The sequence below is a fragment of the Spermophilus citellus genome (genome assembly GCF_964194105.1).
Source record: "Spermophilus citellus genome assembly, chromosome: 4".
In the NCBI taxonomy this organism is placed as follows: domain Eukaryota; kingdom Metazoa; phylum Chordata; class Mammalia; order Rodentia; family Sciuridae; genus Spermophilus; species Spermophilus citellus.
The window spans coordinates 127,166,493-127,189,840 of record NC_138185.1 but is presented as its reverse complement, the minus strand read 5'-3'; the positions used below and the strand labels follow the sequence as shown (position 1 = coordinate 127,189,840).

The following is a 23,348-nucleotide window of genomic DNA, read 5'->3' as shown; positions in this document are numbered from 1 at the left end:
TTGCATCATGAGTTAGCCATGTCTCACCAGAGTCCTGTACCACCCTGTGGGGAGGGAAGCAGAGGTGCCAGGAGCCAGCAGAAACCTAGCCTGGCTGCTGGGGCAGACATCCCCGAGGCCAGTATTTTTAAACTTTCAAAAGAATCATCCCATACACTTATCAAAAACAGAGACTGATGGAATCAGAATTTTATGAGAATTGTCTGGGAGTATGTGGTTCTAATGATAGCAGAAGTTGGGCAAGAACCAGAGAAGGGTCAGATATTATTGACTGTGAAGTTTTTTTTTTTTTTTTTTTTTTGTTTTTTTTGTTTCTTTGGTTTTTGCTTTTGGTGCTGGAGATTGAACTCAGGGCCTCACAGGGCTGTGAGCTTTTTAGCACTAACTGACATATCCTCCTTTATCTTGCCAAGTGCCTACAGCAGAGGGGAAGGAGCTATGGGACTTGAAAGCATTCTCTTGGGTAAATTGAGTATTTCTGGCCCAGAGAAAGGAAAAACAGTGTTCCTGTGTCACCTCCTGATTATCCACCGGGCTGGCACCCATAAAAATATTTTAAAAATGCTTAATATTTTGATCTGTGCTTCTCAAACTTTTGCATGCTTTAGACTCACTTTGAGATCTTGTTGAAATATAGATTACTGGGCTCTATCCTACAGTTTCTAATTTAGTAGGATTTCTAACAAGCCACCAAGTGATAAGTGGGGCATTGTAGAGGGGAGGGGGTAAGAATTGCTAATATATTTTATCTAAAAATGTTTGACCAGTTTGATTACTTTATGAGTACGTGTGAAGCAATTTTGAAACTACTTAGATGTATTATAAGACTGAGCATGTGAGTTTGTGTGTGAGAGAGATGGAAGTAGATTGTTGGGTATTAGGGTTCTCACTGTGGGGATATATTGCAATTGGAGGTGGAGGTACTTGTATAGGCTCACTATTTTAAAAAATCTGTACATAAGCATGTTTACATAAACATGCACAAGTGTGTTATGTATAAGAGTGAATAAGTGCATATGCATATTTGTATCTGTGTATATATTAATTGTATGTATATATTTGTCATGGTTTTGTCTGAGAGGGTGGAAAGACAGTCACCCTAACAGCCAGAAGCATACTCAGCATCCAGGTTTTCTCCATCTTTAATACCATACCTGATCAAAACAAGCCAGTGGCAGAGTAGATAAGATTAGGACTTTTTTTTTTTTTTAATGCCAGAAAGCCGAAAAAAAAAAAATAGTGGGAACATGTCACAAGGGCATAGGAGCCAGGTTAAAGGGATTCCCACCAGTCAATTCTGACACAATCTGAGCACCAAAATACTTAAGTACAACAATGAATTATAAACAATTGGGAGGAAAAATGCATGAGCCCACAACAGTAAATGGATAAGTGAGAGAGAAAGCAGGCTGTTACAACTCATTGCGGAAAGCCGAGGGCTGCCTGTCAAACAAAGCAGGAATGCTGGAAATGGAAAATAATTTTGGAACCATCAGAAAACAAATTGGATCATGCAAGAATCAACCAATGCTAGTCTATGAGGAATTTTTATAAGGAGTGGGATATTTGCATGGTCTAAAAGTTTTTCCCCACAAATTGCTTATTAGTTGTAAGGAATGGAAAAAATGTATTATGATCATACAGTGGAGAAATCAGACAACACTTCAGGTGATTAAAATTAACTCACCAGTTAAGTGAGGGACAGACAGTTGGGGGCCTCCAGATGTGATCCTCTGAGAAGGATATACATGCAGCTTTCTGGATAAGAAAGCATAAGCTCAATGGAATCACCAGGAAACATCAGAAAAACACATTAACTAATTTATTAAAAACAAGGGGTTGTGAAGACAAACAACAATAAGTGTTGGTGAGGATGTGGGGAAAAAGGTACACTCATACTTTGCTGGTGGGACTGCAAATTGTTGCAGCCAATATGGAAAGCAGTATGGAGATTGCTTGGAAGATTGGGAATGAAACCATCATTTGACCCAACTATTCCTCTCCTCGGTTTCTACCCAAAGGGCTTAAAAACATCATACTACAGGGACACAGCCACATCAATGTTTATAGCAGCACAATTAACAATAGCTAAACTGTGGAACCAACCTAGATGCCCTTCAGAGGATGAATGGATAAAAAAAATGTGGCATATATACACAACAAGATATTCCTCAGCAATAAAAGAGAATAAAATCATGGCATTTGCAGGTAAATAGATGGAGTTAGAGAAGATAATGCTAAATGAAGTTAGCTAATCCACCCCCGAAAAACAAATGCTGAGTGTTTTCTTTGATATAAGGAGGCTGATTCATAATGGGATAAGGAGAGAGAGCATGGGAGGAAAAGATGAACTCTAGATAGGGCAGAGGGGTTGGAGAGGAAGGGAGGGAGCATTGGGTTATAAATGATGGTGGAATGTGATGATTATTATAATCCAAGGTACATGTATGAAGACACAAATTGGTGTGAGTATACTTTTTATACAACCAGAGATATAAAAAATTGTGCTCTATATGTGTAATAAGAATTGTAATGCATTCTGCTGTCATATATAAATTTAAAAAACACAAGAGGTTATATTCTTCAAACATGTCAATATTGTGACAAAGGACGATGGTAGGAATGTTTCATAATAAAAAGAAGCACAACAAATATGATCACTAAAGCTGAGACTGGATCCTGCACTTTAGGAGAACAATGCTCAAAGGATATTATTGGGTCAACAGTGACTATGTAAGTGAATGTCCCTATTCTTAGGAAAAACACTCTTGAATATTTAGGGGCAAGGGGCCATGATATATGTAACTTACCCTCATATGGTTGAGGAAAAAAAATCTGTGTATGAGAAAGAAAGAAAATCATAAAGCAAATAGAGTAAAATGTTAACAATTGGTCAAATTTTTTGTTGTTTTTGTTACCCAGGATTGGTACCAGGGGTGCTTTACCAAGGTGGTACATTCCTGGCCCTTTTGATTTTTTTTTATTTAAGAGACAGGGTCTCACTAAGTTGCTTAGGGCCTCACTACATTGGTCTTGACCTCCCAAGTAGCTGGGATTACAGGCATGCACCACCCTGTTGGCTTCCATTTTCGACCCACTTAGACAGTATTACCCTATGCCAGTTATTCAGACTGCAGTACCTTGCTGAGTTTGTAAACACATTTCTAGGGAGGAAATGTTCAGTCAAAAGAATTAAAGCGGGGCTGGGGTTGTGGCTCAGTGATACGGTGCTTGCCTAGCATGCATGGGGCACTGGGTTCGATCCCCGGAACCACATAAAAATAAAAAATAAAGGTATTATGTCCATCTACAACTAAAAAATAAAAAAAAAAATTTAAAAAAGAATTAATGGAAGCAAGAACCGTTCACTATTTTCCTTAGAAAGTTATAATGTGGGAGATGGAAGAGGTCCTTAATTGTTTTAAAAGAGGGTTACACATATATACACATGCTTACACACTTTAAAAGCCATAGACTGTCTTCCAAGAAATCAAAAGAAACTGATCATGGATTTCCTTTAGGGGAGGAGGACTAGGTAACTACGGAATAGATTAGGAGAAAATATAGTTTTTTCTGAATATCTATTTATGATGTTTAACTTTTTTTGTTTGCTTGCTTTGGTTTTAGTTTTGATATTAGGAATTGAACCCAGGGATGCTTTACCACTGAGCAACATACCTAGCCTTTTTTGTATTTTATTTTGAGGGTTTCTCTCTCTCCCCCAGGCTGGCCTCAAACTGTGATCCTCTTGAGTCACTGAGATTACAGGAGTGTGCTACTGCACCCAGCTGTGCTGTTTAACTTTCTAAAAAAAAAAAAAAAAAAAAAAAGATGTGCATATAGAATATATTTAAATATAAATATCCTTTTAAAATTTTGGGCTTATGGGACAACCATAAAAAATAATTAGACTAGAGAAAGGCCTTTTTATGAAAATATCTTGTCTTTAGAATGCTTATCAAAGATGGGTTTGTGAAAACCAAGATTTGCCAACACTTGTCTGCCCACCAACAGGTCTGTGTTCATATCTCCTCTCCTATTGTCCTCAGTTACAGACAGAAGGCTCCTGATCTACTATTTACTGGGGATTACTTTGTTTCTCTAGCAGCAGGAATGGATTCAGATTAACTTTTTACCTTGGTTCTTCAAGACTCCTGTATGGAGGACAGCAGTTGGCTGAGAGGAGAAGAGCTATCTCAAAACTGGATCTGAGGGAGTGAACCCAGAATCTTCACCTCATTAGCATCATGCTCATATCACCTCTCATCCAGTGACAAGTTTGGGTGAAACACAGACAATCTGATTTGATATCTCAAGTCTATACAGAGCCCGAAGAGCCCATCTATCTTAATAAGCAAGTTTGAGAAGGCAGTCTCTTCCTAAAGTGTCTATCTTTGTAGTTACATCAACATAGCCATTCTGTGGTTAAAGGTATATCCAAGCACACAACTTCCCAAGTCAGGGCCACAGGAATCAGTTGCTCCTCCTTTTTCACTCTTCACAAGATCTGCTTGATTTTAATTTAGAAATAGCTTTCAAAACTTGCCCACCCATTTTCTCTACCTTGGTTGACAGTGACTTATGATCAGACCCCTCCTTGCCATCCTTCCTAGCTACTACTAGTTCCCTGATACTTCTCCTCCTAGTACCTCCCACTCTGGCACACTTTCAAAAGCACAGATCTGACCATTTCCTGCATGACGGGTCACAGTTCCCTTTAGGTCCTGCTGTCATAGGCCAAAGGCCCTTGACTGCACAGACATACAAGGTCCTTTGTCATCCTTTTTAAGTTTTCTTTCCATTTCATTTTCTTTTGGTACAGCACTGTATTCCTACCTAGATCATGGCCCTCACCAGAGATATGGTCAGTATTTCCCCACATGCTTTTTCTCCAAGGATGTGACACATCATTTCTCTTTTGTGCCCCAGGGCCTAGCACATGAGAAATATTTGGGCAAATGAAGAAATAGGGACCCTCTGAATGATGTAACATGGCCTTTGATGGTGCTTCTTAGACTTTACATACAAAGAAATCTTCTGGGGCTCTTGTTAAAATACAAATTCAGACTCAGGAGGTCTGGCATGGAACCTAGTCTGCACTTCCGATAAGTTCCCAGGTGATGATGATGCTGCTGGCCAGGGGAGCCACACTTGAGCAGTAAGAATACAGAACAGTAATAACTTTAGATGGAGGAGCATGGGGATCAATTATTTCTACAGGGATCTTGAAATTTTTAGTGAATTTTTTATTTCAAAAAGATCAAAAGGCTGGGCACAGTGGTAATCCTTGAGACTCCGGAGGAAGAGGGAGGAGGATCTCAAGTTTGAGACCAGATAGTGAGACTCTGTCTCAAAGTGAAATTTAATAAAAGACAGGAAATGTCGCTCAGTGGCAGAGTGCCCCTGGGTTAAATCCCTAGTAACACATATGCGCACACACATACACAGAGATCAAAAAAAGTCAAAGATTTTATATACACACCACTTAAACAGTGAGCTATGGAGATATAGGGTATTCTAGAAATGAGGGTAAAATAATTAAAAAGCATTTGCTTTTAAATTATTGTATTGATATTCTAATACTTAATTGGAGTTACGCTAGATTTACCTGGGAAGCTTTTTAAACAACACATATTCTCCTTCATCTTTCCCACCAATCTGAATTTCTCCCTAGAGTAATATGAAACCCTTGGTCCATGGCTCCCACCACTGAAATCTACAGCCTTGGAGAAGGCTTTTGTTATTGATGGGACTATACTGTGTCACTCAGCTATGCTGGGGAAGCAACAAACTTTCAGTTATATAGTAATTCATATACAAGAAATCTGCCTGGAAACCTCTTCCTCCATTTCTGATCCAAGTCTGACTCATCCTCTAGGTCTTCAAAATTGTCCCTTCATCATACCCAGCCCTCTCCTCCCTGGAACCATCCCCCAACACACACACATGATGTGAACTGACATCTGTCTCTTCCCACTAGACAAGTGTGTTGTACATTCCATCCCCAGTCCAGACCACAGAACCTGCTAGAACAAGTGCTCAAATGAATGAAGAAATTAACTCTTGTTTCTTTTATCTAATGAACTTCTTCTTTCACTTCTTAAACTCTGTCCACAATTGGCTATATAAAATTCCTTAGGAGAGGGCTGAGGTTGTGGCTCAGTGGTAAAGTGCCTGCCTGGCATGTGTGAGGCACTGAGTTTGATCCTTAGCACCACATAAAAATAAATAAATAAAATAAAGGTACTGTGTCCATCAATAACAAATAAATAAATAAACAAATAAATAAAGAAAGAAATAAAATCCCTAGGAGAGCTGATATTTGGTATAGAGCTAAGACTTGCTTAAATGACAACACAAGATGTCTTGGTGTCTGTTTGCTGTAAACTGTTTGGGTTGGGGGGGGGCAGACAAAAACAATCTCTTCCTCCTCAATGTTCAAATTGAGTAATATTTATTACTTACAAAACAATATGTATCATGTTTGTAAGTTATGAAGCAGTAACAAAATGAACACTATGAATACACCACCCAACAGAACTGCCTTGTGAAGCCACAAGCATGTCCTCTCCTCTTACCTCCTTGCATCCCCTCACCCGAGGCAAGCATTCTCCTGAATTTGTGTTTTATTATTATTATTATTGTTATTATTTGGTGCTAGGGATGGAACCCAGGGCCTTGTGTAAGTCTGCACAAGTGCTCTCCCATTGAGCAACATTCCCAGCCCCATTTTTTATAGCTTTATATTGTTTCTTATTTTTAAGTGGTGCTGAGGATGGACTCAGCATTAATGCCTCACATGTGCTAGGCAAGTGCTCCCATTTTTTTTTTTTTTTTTTTTTTTTTTGTGCTGGGGATTGAATCCAGGGCCTTGTGTATGCGAGGCAAGCACTCTACCTATTTTTTTTTATTAAAATAGTTTTTTTAAATCACATATTTGTGCATCTCTAAACAGTAAGTGGTTTTGCCTTGCTTTTGATCTTTGTAAAACTGGTATTGTTTTGGTGTGGTTTTCTATAGCTTACTTTTTTTTTTTAATATTTATTTTTTAGTTCTCGGCGGACACAGCATCTTTGTTGGTATGTGGTGCTGAGGATATACTCTGGTTTCTCTTCAGATCGTATAAATCTTTCGCCTTTTTTTTTTTTTAAATCAACATTGTTCCAAAGACTCAAATACATTGTTATGTACAGCTCTGGCTCATTTATTTTTATAACAGCATATTATTGCACTACATGAGTCCATCATTATGTATTTATGCTTTCCTTGTTAGTGGACATTTAAGCTGTTTCCAGGTTTTTGGTCTTAAGAACAATGCTTCTATGAACAGTCTTTTTAGGTCTCTAGGCATACTCGTGAGTTTATCCAAAACGTATACAAAAGAATAGAACTGCTACATATGTGCAGGTCCAGGGTTACAAGTGGATGCCAAATTATTATTATTTGAGTTTCTGATGATCCATGTCCTCACTAACAGCTTGTTTTACCAGGACATGGGCAATGGAATCCCAAACTGGCAATCTTTTGAAGGCAGCACTCCTGACTGAATGGGCTATTTCCTCGGACCACCTGGCTGGAAAGCCTGGCCTGGGACTGCATCCATAAGGTTGGGCCCTAAGTCTCACACCTTGCTGGATTTTAATATTGGGAACAGAGCACTAAATTGAGATAAGAGACTAGGATGTCTACTGGACTTTGCTGTGGACACAGCAAAGAAGGCAATCCATCATAGAATGTGGGACCTGGCAGGAACCCTAAGGCCAAATACTCATTTTATATTTAAGGAGACTAAAGCCCAGAAAGATTAAGTTACTTGACAAGGTCTAAGAGTTAATTACTGCAAGAACCTTTCTCCAGGGCACTTGATTCCTAATTCAGAGTTGTTGTTTTTCACCCAGTAATTTAAGATGGTATAACATGATCCAAAAAATTAACAATGACTCTAAATATTCAGATAACTGATTTGTTTTCAAAGGTAGTTGTTTGGTTAAGTAACTGATGAATTTGATAACTAGCTTTTTTGGCTTATGATGTAATATTCAATGAGATAAATAGTGCACAATTACGGTTTCAATATACAAATTAAACTACTACAAGACTCAGGTCTCTTAAGGAAAAGTATTCCTAATCATTCTTGCCCTTGGATTATCCCCCTGCCCCAAGGAAAACATTAGGCACCTCTTTAAGAAGCCATTTTTGTGAGAAAGGCAAACTTCAAATTCATTCATTACTTTATGATCACCCATAATTAAACTATCCTAAGAGGCTGGGAACCATGGAGCTTATGGCAAAACAAAATTTACCTTCCTCTTTCCACAGGAAGGTAGAAAAACATTGAACAGAGAGCAATTTGCTGCAGAGGTACTTAGCACTCTTCAGAGCATGTATAATAATCAAATGTAGCATAATTGTGTGCAATAGGAGTCTGTCCCCATCCATCAAAGGCAGCAAAAAATGGAATTGAGAGGCAAAGAAGGACAGTTTAATAATAGGAAAGGTGCTTGGGTAAAGGAAAGTGGCTTCCAAAGCCTGTAGTGGAAATGTCCATTCTTTTTACTTTAGGAATTCTCTTTTCCACTCCTACCCATTTGCCATGCTCCTTGCCACCCCAAAAATCCATTTACCATTTAAAAAAAATATATATATTTTTCATTTAACAACATCGGCAGGTTGATAACAAGTGCTTTCTGTGAGGCATCCTCCTTTTAATGTCAGGAGGGTTTTATTACTTCAGGGTGGAGAGCTTGGAGGGAAAGAACCTCAAGTAATTTTGCCTCAGGAATGCTGACCAAATGGTTTTGAGATACTTCTGGTTCAAGTCTTCCTCCTAGCAGTCATTTTAATCAGTACTTCCCGTATTTAATGAGCTTGTAGTGCCATTACATAATCACCCAGCTCACTGGATTAATGATGAAAAGAGGAACTGATTTTTTCAGTTGCATCATTTGAAGTAAATGTTAACTTTCTTTCTGAGTCCTTAGTTACCCTAACCGCATTAGTGTGACAAATATGTCTTTGTCTAGCATAAGTAATTAGAATTTAATCACTTTAACTGCATCTTAATTACCCCAAATGAATTGGAAGGACATTTAATAGCAAAGATTAAATTGCCTTAATGAACGATTTTTGTGACTCCATCAATACTTGAATCACGTTAGCCACTCCTCTCACGCACTCCAGTCGAGGAACCGGCAGTGAGCACAGAGGTCACTAGGTGGCGCACTTCTCTCGTTTGTTTATTTAATTTCCCCATTGATCTGTTTTAGAAGACAACAGGAAGGAAAGCGAAAAGCACATAGTTTATTGTGTTCTGATAACCTCTCTTTGGGACTATGAGATCATCACCAGATGTGAAAACGAAAGGAGTGATTTCAGAAACTGTCGATTCTGAGTACCCTATGGCATATGCAAAGAAAGATAAGAAACACATGGGTGACTGGAAGCATGCAGGGTTTGAAGGAAACTGTAAGTTGCCCTCTGGACAATTGCCAACATATAATCAGAGTTTTAGTCAATTGATTATTTTGTATGTATGCAGAGTCCTAAAATATGAGTAACAGTCAAGCTTTGGAACTGAAAGGCAGGCACTGATGTGGAGCCAAGAAATGTAATTGCTGCCCAAGTGCAGATTAGAATGCCGAAGCTTGAAAATATGGAAGCATCTGGGCCCTTGGGGCCTCCTCCAGGCATGGGTCTCAAGGGGCCAGCCCTACCCACAGAGCACATCTAATGAGATGGGTCTTGCCCATCAATAATTGTTTAAGTGAACAAATGGATAGAGACTTGGGTTCCATGTGTAGCTCCGTTACTGCCTTGCATTCCCCCTGGCTGCTTCTTCAAAGGAGAGCAATAAAAAATCTCTTTTAAAAGTCTTGAGTAAAAATGAAAGAAGTTTCCATAAGTAACACTCTTTGAGAGTCCCAGAGGGAAAATACACTCTCTCTAATTTCAAGGATTTTATTATGCACAGACTTCCCATTGGGTGTTTATGACCATGAATCAGACATTTCCACACTCTAGGTCCACTGACCTGGTGGAACTGAACCCGCAACAGAAGCATGAGATAGAGGATAAAAGAGTAATGGGTTTTGAATTGGGAATGCTGAGTTTAGGGCATCAGTGTTTTCCAGTTGTGTTAGTACAGGTAAATTATTTAACATCCATAAAGAAAGCAACAGGGGAAATCATGGTAACCACCTAGACTACTGGTTCCAAAACTTCCCTGCACATTAAAATCACCTGAAAGCTCTTAAAAATGCCAATATCCCAATGCCTCATTATGCAGGGAGTACCGGCATATATATAATGCCAGCTACTTGGGAGACTGAGGCGAGAGGATCTCAAATTCAAGTCCAGCCTGGGCAACTTAGCAAGATCCTGTCTTAAATAAACAAACAAATAAACAAAAACAAAAACCCAATGCCCAGGTCATGGTCCATACAAAATATATCAGAATATCTGTTGTTACAACCAGATATTAGGGTTTGTTCGTTTTATCTCTAAGTGATTCCAATGTGTTGCAAGACTTAGTAGCCACTGGCATAGATGATGAGTATTAAATGAGAATATATATGTGCCTACTGCAGTGTACAATCAATATGTGCACAACAAACAAGTTTCCTTTATTATTTATTACTGTGACAAATCTGATATATTATACTTTAGTGTCTGGTTATGTTCAGCTTTAATCTTATTAAATCACCTTGCCTAAAGGAGAGGAATATTTCTAGAGCTAAACTGTTCTAATTTTATGATAATATAACATATTTCGGGAGGGATATATGTAGATGATTCTATTGCAAGACCCCAGGAAAAATAATTTATATGTTTGTGTCAAAATAGATTGTTTTGTGATTGGCCTATCAACTAATCCAATTCTATCATCTCAAAAAAATTAAGCTTCATTAGTATTAACACAATTGTATTAAAATAAAAACCTATAAAAACTTACTGATAAGAGGGCTGGGTCGTGGCTCAGCAGTAGAGCGCTTGCCTAGCATGTGTGAGGCACAGGGTATGATTCTTAGCAATGTATATAAGTAAGTAAAGATCTATTTACAACTAAAAAGAATTAAAAAGCTTACTGATAAGAGATAGGAATTTATGATTATATGCTAAATTCATTCAATTAGAAATAAGTTTTTCCTTTTTAATGCACTATAACACTGATCTTTTTCAAGTGGAAATGTGACTTTCTTCTCATAAAGGTGCTTATCTTATTTAAATAGACATAATGAAAAATTATATTTAGTGAATATTTGTTAAATGTCTTTCTCTAGCATGATGAGAAATGGATTCTGACACCATGACTTCTGTAAAAGCCTCCTTCTGTTGCTATTCTAAGTTGGGGGCCATTCAATTTTACCTGCTTTAGTGGGGACCCAAATGAAACTAGTGATTTCTCATTCCACCCATGAATATTCTGTGGTTGAGGTGCAGTATTTAGTGTGTGTTTGAATATTCCAATCTGTGGAGTTCACAAAGAACACTCAGTACTGCCACTTCAAGGACAAGGCCTCTAACTACAGAGGGCGAGGAGCAGGACACCCCAAAGCCTCCTTTTTAATTTCCCCACTGCATTCTTCAGACTTGAGGATTTTTTTTTTCTTTACAAGAAGATCGGGAATAAATTTTACTGATGTGCTCTGTAAGAACTATTTCTTCTGAGAACTTTGGGGAGCAGCATCTGTTTGATTAGCTGAATTTGCCATGAAGGTGGAAATGATGACATCAAACAGCCCGTGTAACAACCTCCTTAAAGACCTCGTAGATTAGAGATGACTATAGATTTTCCCCAGCGCGGATCAAAGGGACTGAATTGAACGTTTTAGCTTAATGATCCAACCCCTGTCACACCCACAGGGACACGAATTCCGATTTCATAAGCAGGTGTGCACGTGCACTCAGACGCATACACAAAGCTGCGGTGGGGGACGAAAAGATCAACCTCCGGATCGACGCCGAGAGGTTTGATCTTTTCGATTACTTGACGGCCACTGTATATACTCCTGGCAGATCCTCGTGCTCTCATAAACTTCGGAATATTAACTGTTAATTTTCGTTTTCTCACTACAACTTTTTAAAGGCAGGCATCCTAGCCGCCTTTCAGGGGCGCAGACTAGGTGACGTGATGGTGGAGCCCTGTCCAGGGTCCTGACGCCGAGAAGCCGCTCCAGGGCTCCAGACCTGTGGGTCTCCGAATGCCCTTTCACCCACCCCACAGGAGAGAAAACAAAGACTTCCAAAGCTCAAGGTCTCAGAGCTAGCTGCCTCCTGACTCGGGTCGGTTTGCTGGAAGAGGAAACAACAAAACAAAGGAACCACTAATCCGCTCAAACTATATCCCTTGGCCCCAACCTCCAACTTCAGACCGCCAACATTACCATTTTTACACTGACTCTGATCTTCTCAAATAAAAACATGTCAGCAAAAGCATCATTTGGATAACAAATCCAAACATGCGTCTGTTTGGGGAAGAGTTGGGGTGTACTTTGGGAAGATGAAAATTTTGTCTCCATCGATGGGGCAGCCCTAGGCATTGTTGAGGTTAATTTTATATCCCCTTCCTCCTCCTCCACACCCTGTTCATATCGAAATAGTTATCGGTTTGAAAATCCCTAGGACAGAGATGTTCTAAAAACAAAGACTCAGCAAGCATCCCTTTCCTCTCAGCAGGCTCAACAACGGACGCTTGCTGGGCGTCTAGCCCCGGCGGCCCGCAGGGGGCGCGCGCAGCTTCCGCAGCTCAGTCAGTCTGGCAACCCGGAGAAGGTGAGTCCAAACGAAGGGAATCCGGGAGCACAGCAGTTCAGCACCCGCTCGACTCACAGAGCACTTAAAGCTTGAAAATAAAGACACATCTCGGGCTCTGGGTCACTTTGCTGCTACAACATAACCGTTTGATTGTTGGTACTGTTGGTCCCAAGTATCAGTTGCAAGTGAAGATGTCCGGGCTGAGTCTCGAGCGATCGCGGTGCCCTGGACCTTCGATCTAAGATCTGGATGGCTCTCTGGAGGCTTCCAAGTAGCTCGCGGCTGTACCTACTGCCAGAGCCAGACATCCTCTGATCAGGCTGTGGGGTTTGTCTCTGTGGGTATTCTCCCTGCACTGACACCAAGGTCCCCAAACAATAGCCACCAGGTTTCCTCAAGCCTCAGAAGCAGGGTTAGACCACTACAGTCAGACTAACAGGCTTCACTCTTCACCACCTGAATACTCTTCTTAACCCTATGTGCACCTCCCCTCCCCCCCTTCACTGGGGCATGTATTTCCTCTGGGGAACTATAGGGGACCCCTTACAGTTCACACACCCTCAAGGGGGCAGACACAGGCTGAGACAGGCTGCAGAGCCTTTTAGTGACTGTCTCCAAGACCTTTGGATTTTGTAATTCAGTGGTGTGTGTGTGTGTGTGTGTGTGTGTGAGAGAGAGAGAGAGAGAGAGAGAGAGAGAGAGAGAGAGAGATTGATTCCCCATGGAATCCATAATTCATTGCCAACATTTGTCCTGGGCAGGCTCTGGGACTCTCAGTCTTCTTCTGACAACAGGCCATCCCCTGACCATGCTGGAAGGAGGTCATTCCAGACCTCTTCCCCCAGGCTTCAAGCTGGACACGGTCGGTTGCGCCCCTTGGGCTCTTTGTTCACACGCAGCAGGCTAGGAGCAGCTGCTCCGAGAGGCTGAGCACAAGGAAACCCGTCCCTTGGCGCCTTCTCCCATTCTTGTGCCCATGCCCTTACACCTCCCTTGAACTCACATCCGGTTCTGTCTTTTCTCCTGGCCCAGGGATTGAGGAAGTGCGGTTCCTAGGGCCCAACATTGCATTCCTGCCTGGCTCCCATGGCCCAGGGAGGCAATGGGACAGTTGAAATGTCACTGGCTGAGGTAAATATTAACAAAAAGCAAATGGACTTGTGCGGGGCCAGTTATCAATCAACCAGGCCGCAAGGCCACTAACAGCAAACACAGTCCAGGTTGGATCCGGCGAGACTTTCTCATCGCCGCCTCTACGTGGAACCCAGTCCCCCTGGCTCAGGTCCTCCAGGACTTTCTAGGTCAAATACTTGACCAGTAAGGGGGCGAAGTCCTGGGTGCTGAAGGCCTGACCATTTCCCCCGTATTATTTGGAGGCTTCCTCGCCTGCCAGTCCTGCAGTGTTAGAGTGGCCCAGCAGCTACCCACTCCAAAACCATGGGCCTGTGAGCGACAGCCTCCTAGGTTTACTGTGCCTTGCCTATTGGTGGGTATCTGCTGCCGGTCTCTTCCAGCGCTGGTAGCTCCTGCGGTGCAGCCAAAGCCTTTTGAAATCTTTAATTGGAAACTAATCTCCTGCGACTTGATAGGCGCCCACGTCAGAGGCAGAGCACACCCCTAGCCCAGTTCCCCCATCCCACTCAGGATCAGAAGCAGCCGTGAGCCCAGTGGCGCTGTGTTGTAATGGGGCAGTAGCAAGTATAACATTGAGAGAACATATAAATTGATTTTTTTAAAAGGTAGTTAATTTGGTGAGAATTTCCTTCTGTCGCCCATTTTCCACCAGAGTTGAAAATTCCAGACCAAAGGTACCTCTCTAAACATGCTGCCTCATGCAGAAGGTTTTGACCATTGGCAACAAGCTGTGTGGAATGTAGGAGACAGAGAGGTACACGGAGAAGCCATCCTCCTGCTGAGGAGGGAAGGAACACATCTCAGTGTGATTCTGATTCCCATGAGGATAGGGAGGAGATTGCTGGCCCGTGTCTTTGAGGGCAATAGCAAGCAAAGCTACAAGGGGGCACTTCTGCATTGGGGAGCTGGTGGAGGAGGACAAGCACCAAGATCCTGAAGCCAAGGCCAAGTTGGTTTTCAGGATCCTGCACTCCTAGCCTAGACATCATTTGGAGGGTTCAAAAAACAACTTCACGTTTTTTTTTTCTTTTCTTTCTTTCTTTTCTTTTTCTTTTGGTAAGAAATTGTTAAGGACTCCAACCGCTGTTACTCAGTGGTTTAAAAATAGGTCATGCTTTTGTGGCTTGAGAGGTTCTTTGCATGGGGCCCTCCTGGCCAGCACTGCATGCTCAGTTCCAGCCCTCCACCCCACCTCTTTAAGTTGGGGGGGGGGGAGGAATCAAAAGTAGAAGACTCGACGTTTCATCCAAGTATCAGGACACCAAGTACCCCTTGGGTTTGTTGAAAAAAGTGTGTCCAGCCAGAGTCTCCTATTTTGCACTTTTTCTAGGAAAAGGCCACCTGCCTGGGGCAAAGAGCATCCAGCTGGACACAGGCTGCTAGGTGCCCAGGCAGGCGCCTCTTCAATGAGTACCTGCCTAGCACCTTCAGGCCTTAACTCTGTTGTGCGGGTCGCGGCTCTTTTCTCTACCCACCACCTCAGCTCTCCACGCCTGGAGGTCAGAGGGCACACACCTAGAACAGAGCGCTAGATCGGTTTCTAAGGCACGGGCTGTTGCTAGACGCAACCTATCTGTCCTTCTAGGGGAAGACCAAAGGGAGTGGGGAAAGGAGGGTCGATGAAGTCTGGAGTAAGAGCTTTGACTGGGGGTGGGGTGGGGCACTGGACTTCCCCTGAGGGAGTACCCTTGGTTTCACTTCTTTTCCATTGTTCTCTGTCCCACTCGCTGAGTTTGGGTCGCTTCTAGGCGAGCATTGTTCGGGTAAAAGGTCCCGAACTCCAGCCCTTGCGGTGGGCCTGTGAGGATACACTACCTTGGATGCCCAGTCAGGTTGAGCAGTCAGGGCAGGGAGTGACCCCTTCGTCCACCCTCTTACGAACTTCAGCTGTTCGTAGGGTTTTGGTCAACCCACGCGGGACAAGATGATGGTGGTCCCAGTGCTAGAGAGTGGAAACACCGGAGCCCAGGATTCGCTGAGATATTCCGTCAGCCTCTCCCTTCGGTCTCCTTACCCGCTGCCTCACCTGGTTTCCAGATGCAGGCAGCAGGAATATGCCAGAGAACGTCGCTTGGCGAAGGCCAAACTAGGCTTGAAAACCCCACAGGACAGAGGCTCAGTCAGCTTGGTGCTCCGGACCGAAGACCTCAAGCACCCAGACCCAAGGAACGCTTTGGGTCGCTTCAAGGCTCGAATCTCAAGCTCACTCGCACCTGCCTCCCTCTAGCTTCTTATTGGCAGGCACGAGATGGGGGGAGGGGGTTTCGGCTTTACGCTTTGATTTTAGACTGTGAAACGGCTCAGTGCCCCCGGCTCAGAGCGGATTGACTGTCTCGTTCTCCAGGGACGAATTAATGGAGAACGATCAGTTAATTAACAAACCCTCATTCCGGCTTTTACCTTTCTCTTCGCCAAGGCTCAGGCCCCGGCGCCAAGCTGAGTTGCGCGCGCGGGGCGGGGGTGGGGGGGCATGGACTCAGGAGTCAATCAAGTTGGCAACCTCCGCCCAGGTCTCATTAAACCCAGTCTGCCCTCGGGTGCCCTTGGCTCTATCTCCCCTTGTGTCCTCGGTCTTCAGAGGTCGCCGAATCCGCCCGAAATCCTCGGTGCGGTTCCGGCTGGGTTCAGCTGTCTCCTCCGCCTACCTGCAGTCTAGGGGAGCCAGGCGCGCTGTCCACGTAGCGCCACCGACCTTACCGCTTAACTACGAAACAGCCGGCTTGGGATTTGGGCCCAGAAGACCTTTGCTTGCAGACTTGGGGGTCATTTTCATACTCCCACCCTCCTGCGCTGGGATTCAGACTGAAAGTCACGAAGAGGAATAAAACAAAATGCCAAGTCTTTTTGTAAAAAATGCAAGCGAAGGTGGCCCCTGGCCTTCGCTGCGAGCTCCCTTATTGCTCTGCCGTTCTCACCTGGATCTCGGTACTGTTTGCCTTCCTCCCTCTCCTTTCCACGGTCGGTTCCACACTCAGTGTGTACCAACTTTTCCGACGCGTCCCCTCTGCACACACTCCGCTCCATAACTTTGGAACGGTTTGCCCGCACTCTTAAAAGTGCGGTTCTCCGGAGCCCTACTGGTGCCAAATGAGCCCAGGAGGAGGTCGCCGCAGCGAGTTCAGCCAAACCTTTACTGGCAGCTCTGGCAAGCTCCAGCCCAGCGCCCAAGTATGTACTTGAGGGTACTGAAAGGGAGCACCTAAGCGCAGTTCCAGACACGCGTGCCCCCAACCCCACTTATCAAACCCGGAGTGCTCAGCTGAGAAGCTATGCACAGACTGTGTCCTAACAGGTTCGAAGATTCCTCTGGCTGTGCGACCCTCCAGCGCGGTCCACAGCACAAATGCGCCCCCAGAGTCACCGAGGCCGCTGCAGCTTAGCTCCCAGGGCCTTCCACAGCCCATTGCACTAAACCCTGAAGGAGGCAATCTGCTTCTGAAGCCGTGTGCTGGCTCTTCCAGGCCCAGGGACCCCTTCTAAGGAGAGGGAAGGATGAAAGCTCTGCCTACTCTTTCCCTCCCACCTTCAGGCCCTTGAGTTTCCGAGTCCCTTATCTCGCTTACGCGCCAAGCTCTTTGGCCCGCTCACCTGCTAAGCGGAGCGCGGACATTCGCTGGAACTCCGGTTCCTGAAGCCACTTCCACATCCTCCGGAAGGTCTCTCGGCCGGACTTGAGTTTGCTCCAGGGTTTGGGGTTGCGCAGCAGGTCCGAGAGGGTCCCTTGGGAGCGGCAGAGCACCCTCTGCGCGAAGATGGCCTGTGGGATGCTGTAGCGTTTGAGCTCGGTGGTGATACGCTGCGCCACCTCTTTGGTATTGATCTCTTCCATCTGCCCTGAATTACTTCCATTGCTGACCTGCGCGCCGGTCACCGAAGGGTTGGGCTCTCGGGCCGTTCCCAGGAGCTGTCCGTGGCCCTGGGCGTTCAGGTGGGCATGGGGGTGGTGCGGAGGAAGGCCATTAATGGGCACCATGCCCGCCGAGGTGGGCGTGAGATGCTGCTCCCCGTGGCGGCCGAGCATGGCCGGGTGGTGGGCTTCGAAGCCGTTGGGGGTGAGCATCTTGTCGGTGGGCATGGCAGCGCCGGGGTGGGCATAGTGGGGAAGCCCTTGCTGGGAGTTGTGGATGCTGCCCAGACCCGAGCCGGAGAGGGGCGAGAGGCTCTGGCCCATTCCAGCCACGTCCTTGTGGTAGGGGGTATAGAGGTTATTCATGGAGGCCAGCCCGCGCTCGTCCCGCATGAGTGTGAAGCTACCGCTCACGTTGCCCGCCAGACGCTGGTGGTGGTGCGGGTGGTGGTGATGATGGTGGTGGTGGTGATGGTGGGGGAATTTGTCCGATACGGTGGAGATGGGCGGCAGCGGCTGAAGAGGGGTTAAGGTGGTGTAGGTGGTGGGCATGCTCATACCTGGGGGAGTCTCGCAGGCCATGGTCATAGTGGGGTGCAGGGGACCAGCCAGGCTGTGCTCAGGGGCTCGGTGGTGATGGTGGTAATCGCTGCCTCCGCCGCCGCCGTCCAGGAGGGACGCCATGCCCATGGAGCGCGGGTGCGCGGGAGGCAGGTGGCTGCTACGGTGTGCCACAGAGCTGCGCGCGTGGGGACTGCCGCCCAGTAGGTCGGCAGGGGCGGGCACCGGCTCATGGCTCACCCCGTGCAGCTCGCCGATCGCCTCCATGGTCAGCTGCGCGTTCATCGTGATCCCGGCGAGCGGGCGGCGGACACAACATCGATGTGGTCGGGCAGAGGCTGCGAGGAGCGCACGGAGTCCGGTCTTCACATTGGCTGCCAGCGACTGTAGCCTTTCTTCCTTCCTCTCACTGTGGGTCTGTATGAGTGTGTGTGTGTGTGTGTATGTGTGTGTGTGTGTGTGTGTGTGTGTGTGTGTGTATGTACGCGTGTGTATGTGTGTGTATGTCTCCTTTCCTCTTAACCCCACCTTCCCCTCTGCGTCCTCCGCTTTTTAAAAATATTAATTTCCAAAAAGGATCCGCGTTGTTGGGAGAGCGCGATGCCACCAGCCCGCCTAGCCCTGGTCCCCTCTCGCCCCTTTTCTTAGAATTGTGAGGTCCCCGGCTCCCCTGACGCGACCGGCGCGCCTGCCACGGCTGCTGCCTGCCCGCGCCGCTCGCCAGCTCGAGCCATGGCTCGGTTACTGTTGCAGACTCTGTGGCCGCGGTTCAGTCGCCGCCGCGGCTGCAGCGGCCCGCCCTCACGCCTACCGGTCGCACTGCGCATGCGTACGGCTCGGCCCCGCCCTCTGAGTCCCCGCGATCCCAGCCCCTGAAGTCCCCGTACAAATGAAGGTGGGGAGGGGGTGGTCTTGCGCCTTCCCAGCGGCGCCGGATGGCCTGGAAGCGGTGGGCACGTGCAATGAACTGGGGCGGAGCGCGTCCTGGGGCCGCCGCCGCAATCTCGGGAGACTTGCTTCCCGCTCGCCTCCCTTGCACTGGTGAGCTCTTTCCTTCTAGCCCCAGGACGCTGCTGCCAGGCTCCTACCACGGCTGGCTCGCTATGCTGGGAGCTTTGCTCTTCTCTCTATAGTTGCTGCTTCCCGGGGCAGGTTGCCCGGGAAGCTGGGGATTGTGTCATCACTCCTTTCACCCAGGCCCACTAAGCTCTATTTCCCGGAGAGATGCTGTAAGTTGGCGCTTTCTGCACCGTTATAAATGTTCGCCTATTGGAGAAGGGAACCCTAAATATCTTAAAGGTCTCGGTCAGGTTGGCAGCTGTTGACCAGGCATCCTTCATCCTCCCAGACACTCTTCTGCCCACCCTTCCTTACCCGTGCCCTGGGGAAGGAGCACTAAGTGCCAAGAGTCCATACCTCGCTGTCCCTAGCCGCCTGTGTCCTTCTTCCGCGCAGCTCATAATTAAGGCTGCACGCCCGCTTCACCAGTGACTCGGAGGGGAGGGGGAAGGAGGAGGGTAGGAGTGCCCTGGTGGGTTCCCCTGTTAACTTCCGGTGCTGAGGGGGCCGCCGAGGCTCGGGCCGTTGGTAGGGTTGCCTCCGAGGCACTCCTGGTAAAGCACCCAGAGGCCGCTGCTTGTGAAAAGTACTGACATAGGCAGGGTGAACGCTGCCACGCGGGTCTCCGCTGGGCCCGTAGGGACGCCCCTTTCCCAGCGTCCCTGAAGAAGCCTCCGGTTGAAAATTAATTCAGCTTCGGACGTAATTTTGCCCTTTCCACTGCCATGTTCCAATACGGGAATCAAACCTGGTCCTTAGGTCTGGACGCGTGGAGAAGCCCCCAGTGTGGGATGTACACCCGGCCGCCACATGCCGCGGCTTTCTTTCATTTACAAAAGAAAAGAAAAAAAAATCCGTAACAAAAGGCAGAGCCGTGTCCGCTTAGGTGCTTTCATCCCTCGGAGAAAGGACAGATGTGCCCATTGTCCGGCCCTTGGCAGTTATGGCCGGGTCAGCGCCGAGCCTCAGCCGCGGGCGAGCTGTGTTCACAATGGGGACAGATTCTCAGAGCCAGGGTATCTGGGCCTAGATACAAAATAAAGTTTGTGTGTGGCTTGTACTGGGCCAAACTCAAATCATAGGTTTGTTTGCTGAGACACGGGGCTGAAATCCACCACCGGGTGTTTCCACTGTAAATGTTCCCAGACCCTTGAAGAGGCCAGGGCTGAGTTGGTATCATGGTGGTGGTTGAGCTTCCAATAAGAAAGTTTCAGCTGGACAACCTTTAGGGAAGTACCCATCAGCTAGGGTAGGAACTAGTCAGGTCCATCTCCTTGCCTGGGTTCCACCCACCACAGGCCAACATCATGCATGATTCAGGTAGGTCACAGTCAGTGGGCACAGTCAGTTTGACTTCCTTGAAAATGCCTTGTTCTGGGGCTGGTTAATATGGCTGTCCCAGAAACAATCTCATCCTATCCCAGCAATTTGTGTGGAGGCCCTGAAAATGGGGGCTCATCTCAGTGGACATCATTTCTGCTTGCTCAGTGAACATTGAGGAATATCCCTCCTCCCCTGGCCAGGAAAAGCCCTTTGGGAAAAATACACTGGCCAAAATAAACTCAGAAAAACAATCACTCTATTTTAACATATCTATATCTACCTGTTCATACACATATATACACAAGCATAATACATTTGTTGTCTAGTAGATCACAGTTTGTTGGTGGGAAGCTTTTTTAAAAATATTGTTTCTGCTCTCTTATAGCATAGAACATTGGCCTTGCATATGAGCCCAAACAATGGGTTAAAATAGCAGGCAGCCTTTGAGCTAAACTGTCACCCCCCCCCCATCTTTTAATCCTACAGAAATGATCGATTTGCCCTTATGACAACTCTCTTCCCAAAAGGCAGTGTGTTAAAAGAAAGAAGTAAATACCACCAAGTACACAAATTGTTCATGGTTTTCTCTTTTTGTAGCTAATTAGGGGCTTGATCTTGGAAACCCTCCTTGTGAGGCTCCTAGCTGATCCCCTGGTGGCCACCTTAAGGGGGCTTAGATCAGGTGAGCTTGACTTCACCCATCCACAAAGGGACTTTTGAAAAGGGGGCCTGTTTTGATGTTGATCACTAAAGGGGAAGTGAGGGGAAAAATCTGGGCAAGTATGTGTTGGCCTTGCTTAGTTCAATATTTCACACTTTTCCTAAAAGATTTTCAAAAATGCATGTGACACCAGGTGCATGCCTGTAATCCTAATGGCTCAGGAGGCCGAGGCAGGAGGATCTCAAGTTCACAGCCAGCCTCAGCAACTGGCGAGGCACCAAGTAACTCAGTGAGACCCTGTCTTTAAATAAAATACAAATGGCTCAGTGGTTGAGTCCTCAGAGTTAAATCCCTGGTACTCCTCCCCTACTCCCAAAATGCCTGTGAAGGACTTGCTTGGGTTTGTGAAGCTCCCTCATTTTTCTTGGCTATTCACACATTTTATTTAACCACTGTCTTCCTGTAGTTGATGAGTTGCAGTGATCTCAGTCAGAATATTTTTCTTCCTTGACCTCTTACAAAATTTCAATTTACTAAGAATGTATGATGGGTAGGAAGGGTGCTCTTCTCAGGCCTAGTTAAGGTGAGTGCATGTGTGGGGATGGAGGGGCACTAGATAGATTGCCAACTGTGGGAGGGCTGAGATCATTTTTTTGTCATCCCCCCCCCCTTTCTTTTCCATCTGCCCCACACAATGCCCAGTCCACATTAGATGCATTGTGGAGAAGGAGGGAATTACAGTACAAGGAAGAGTTCTTTGATACTTGGAGGTCAGTGAATGTGATTGAGAGGAAGGCTTATAATTAGATACTTAGATTTTGAGTAGCTGCAGGAAATTTAAAGAAAAAAAGTGCTAATCAACATCAGAAAATTACTACAAGTATATATGTTTTCTAAAAAAGGAAAATAAAACTATTGACTGGATGCTTGTTGCTGGCAATATTTTCAGTTTGGAAACCAGGATTTCAAAATATTTATTTTGTAAATGTCAGAAGAAGAGCCTGGGGGGATGGGATGAGCAGGTACACTCTCATGCTGGATGCTCTACAGCTTGCCAGGCAACCCTCCAGGCAACCCCATCAGGCTTAAAAAATTAAAAGCAGCAGCCCATTTTTCGAAATGCTGACCACACAAAGTTCTCTGAGAAGCTCCTATTGGTTTCAAAGTTAATACTTTATTTTTCTTTGTGAGTAGTAGAGGTGTAATACAGGGTTATTTCCCAGTCTTCAGGATCATTCCAAATAAATGTTTCTAGACCCCCTGAGCCATCAAACATGTACTTTTCATTTTTTTGGTATCACAAACAGCAATCCTGGGTGTCAGAGCAAATATCTCCAAGGTCCCAGGGGAAGACCCACTCCTTGGCTAGAGCCTCAGAATGGAATACATCATCATTTCAGATGACTACATTCAGTCTAGAATTAAACTGCTGGTGTGGAACCATTTCCTTGATATCTAACTACAGTAAAGCACTTGATAGCTGGGGGTAAAGGATTTGATCCTGGGTGCTTCCCATTGGGCTCTCCTGTCTTCCTCCGGAGTCCTCCCATCTCTGGAGAAATTTCATTCAGAAAATTACTATTGGCTTAGAATAGAATTATCAAGAAACATAGAAGGGACTGGATTGGTGATTTGCTATTGAAAATAATTTTTTAAAACACAAAAACCAAGTTACTGGGCTGAGGGTGTAGCTCAGTTATAGAAAGATACTAGGTTCCAGGCCCTGGTTTCAATTTCCAACACTGAGAAGAAAAAAATATAGTGACCTTCACTCTGGGACAAGGAAGTTACCAATTATCCTGGCCTTCTTTTTCAATCTTTGATCATCTTTTTGTCTATAGTTTTTATTCACCTTTTCGTTAACTTCTCCCCCACTTTTTCCTTCTTAAATTCGGTTTTCACGCGTGTGAATTCTTAAAAATTCGGCATTTTCGCAGTTTTCTTTGTTTCATCTTACTCTACCCGTAACTCCAAATCCCAGAGAGGATACTCTGCTGAAAGGCTGTCAGC

The 23,348-nt window shown here is 45.5% G+C and overlaps 1 protein-coding gene across 1 annotated transcript in view; it reads right to left on the bottom strand.

Annotated features, from left to right (window-relative positions):
- ONECUT1 (one cut homeobox 1) overlaps positions 1–18,580 on the bottom strand; it is a gene marked incomplete at both ends in the record, with an annotated part of 36,707 nt that extends 18,127 nt beyond the window's left edge. Inside the window, one exon of the mRNA XM_081290016.1 lies at positions 17,476–18,580. Within this exon, the coding sequence (XP_081146142.1) occupies positions 17,476–18,580 (1,105 nt within the window). The remainder of the gene's footprint in view (positions 1–17,475) is intronic.
- Between the last annotated feature and the right edge of the window lie 4,768 nt (positions 18,581–23,348).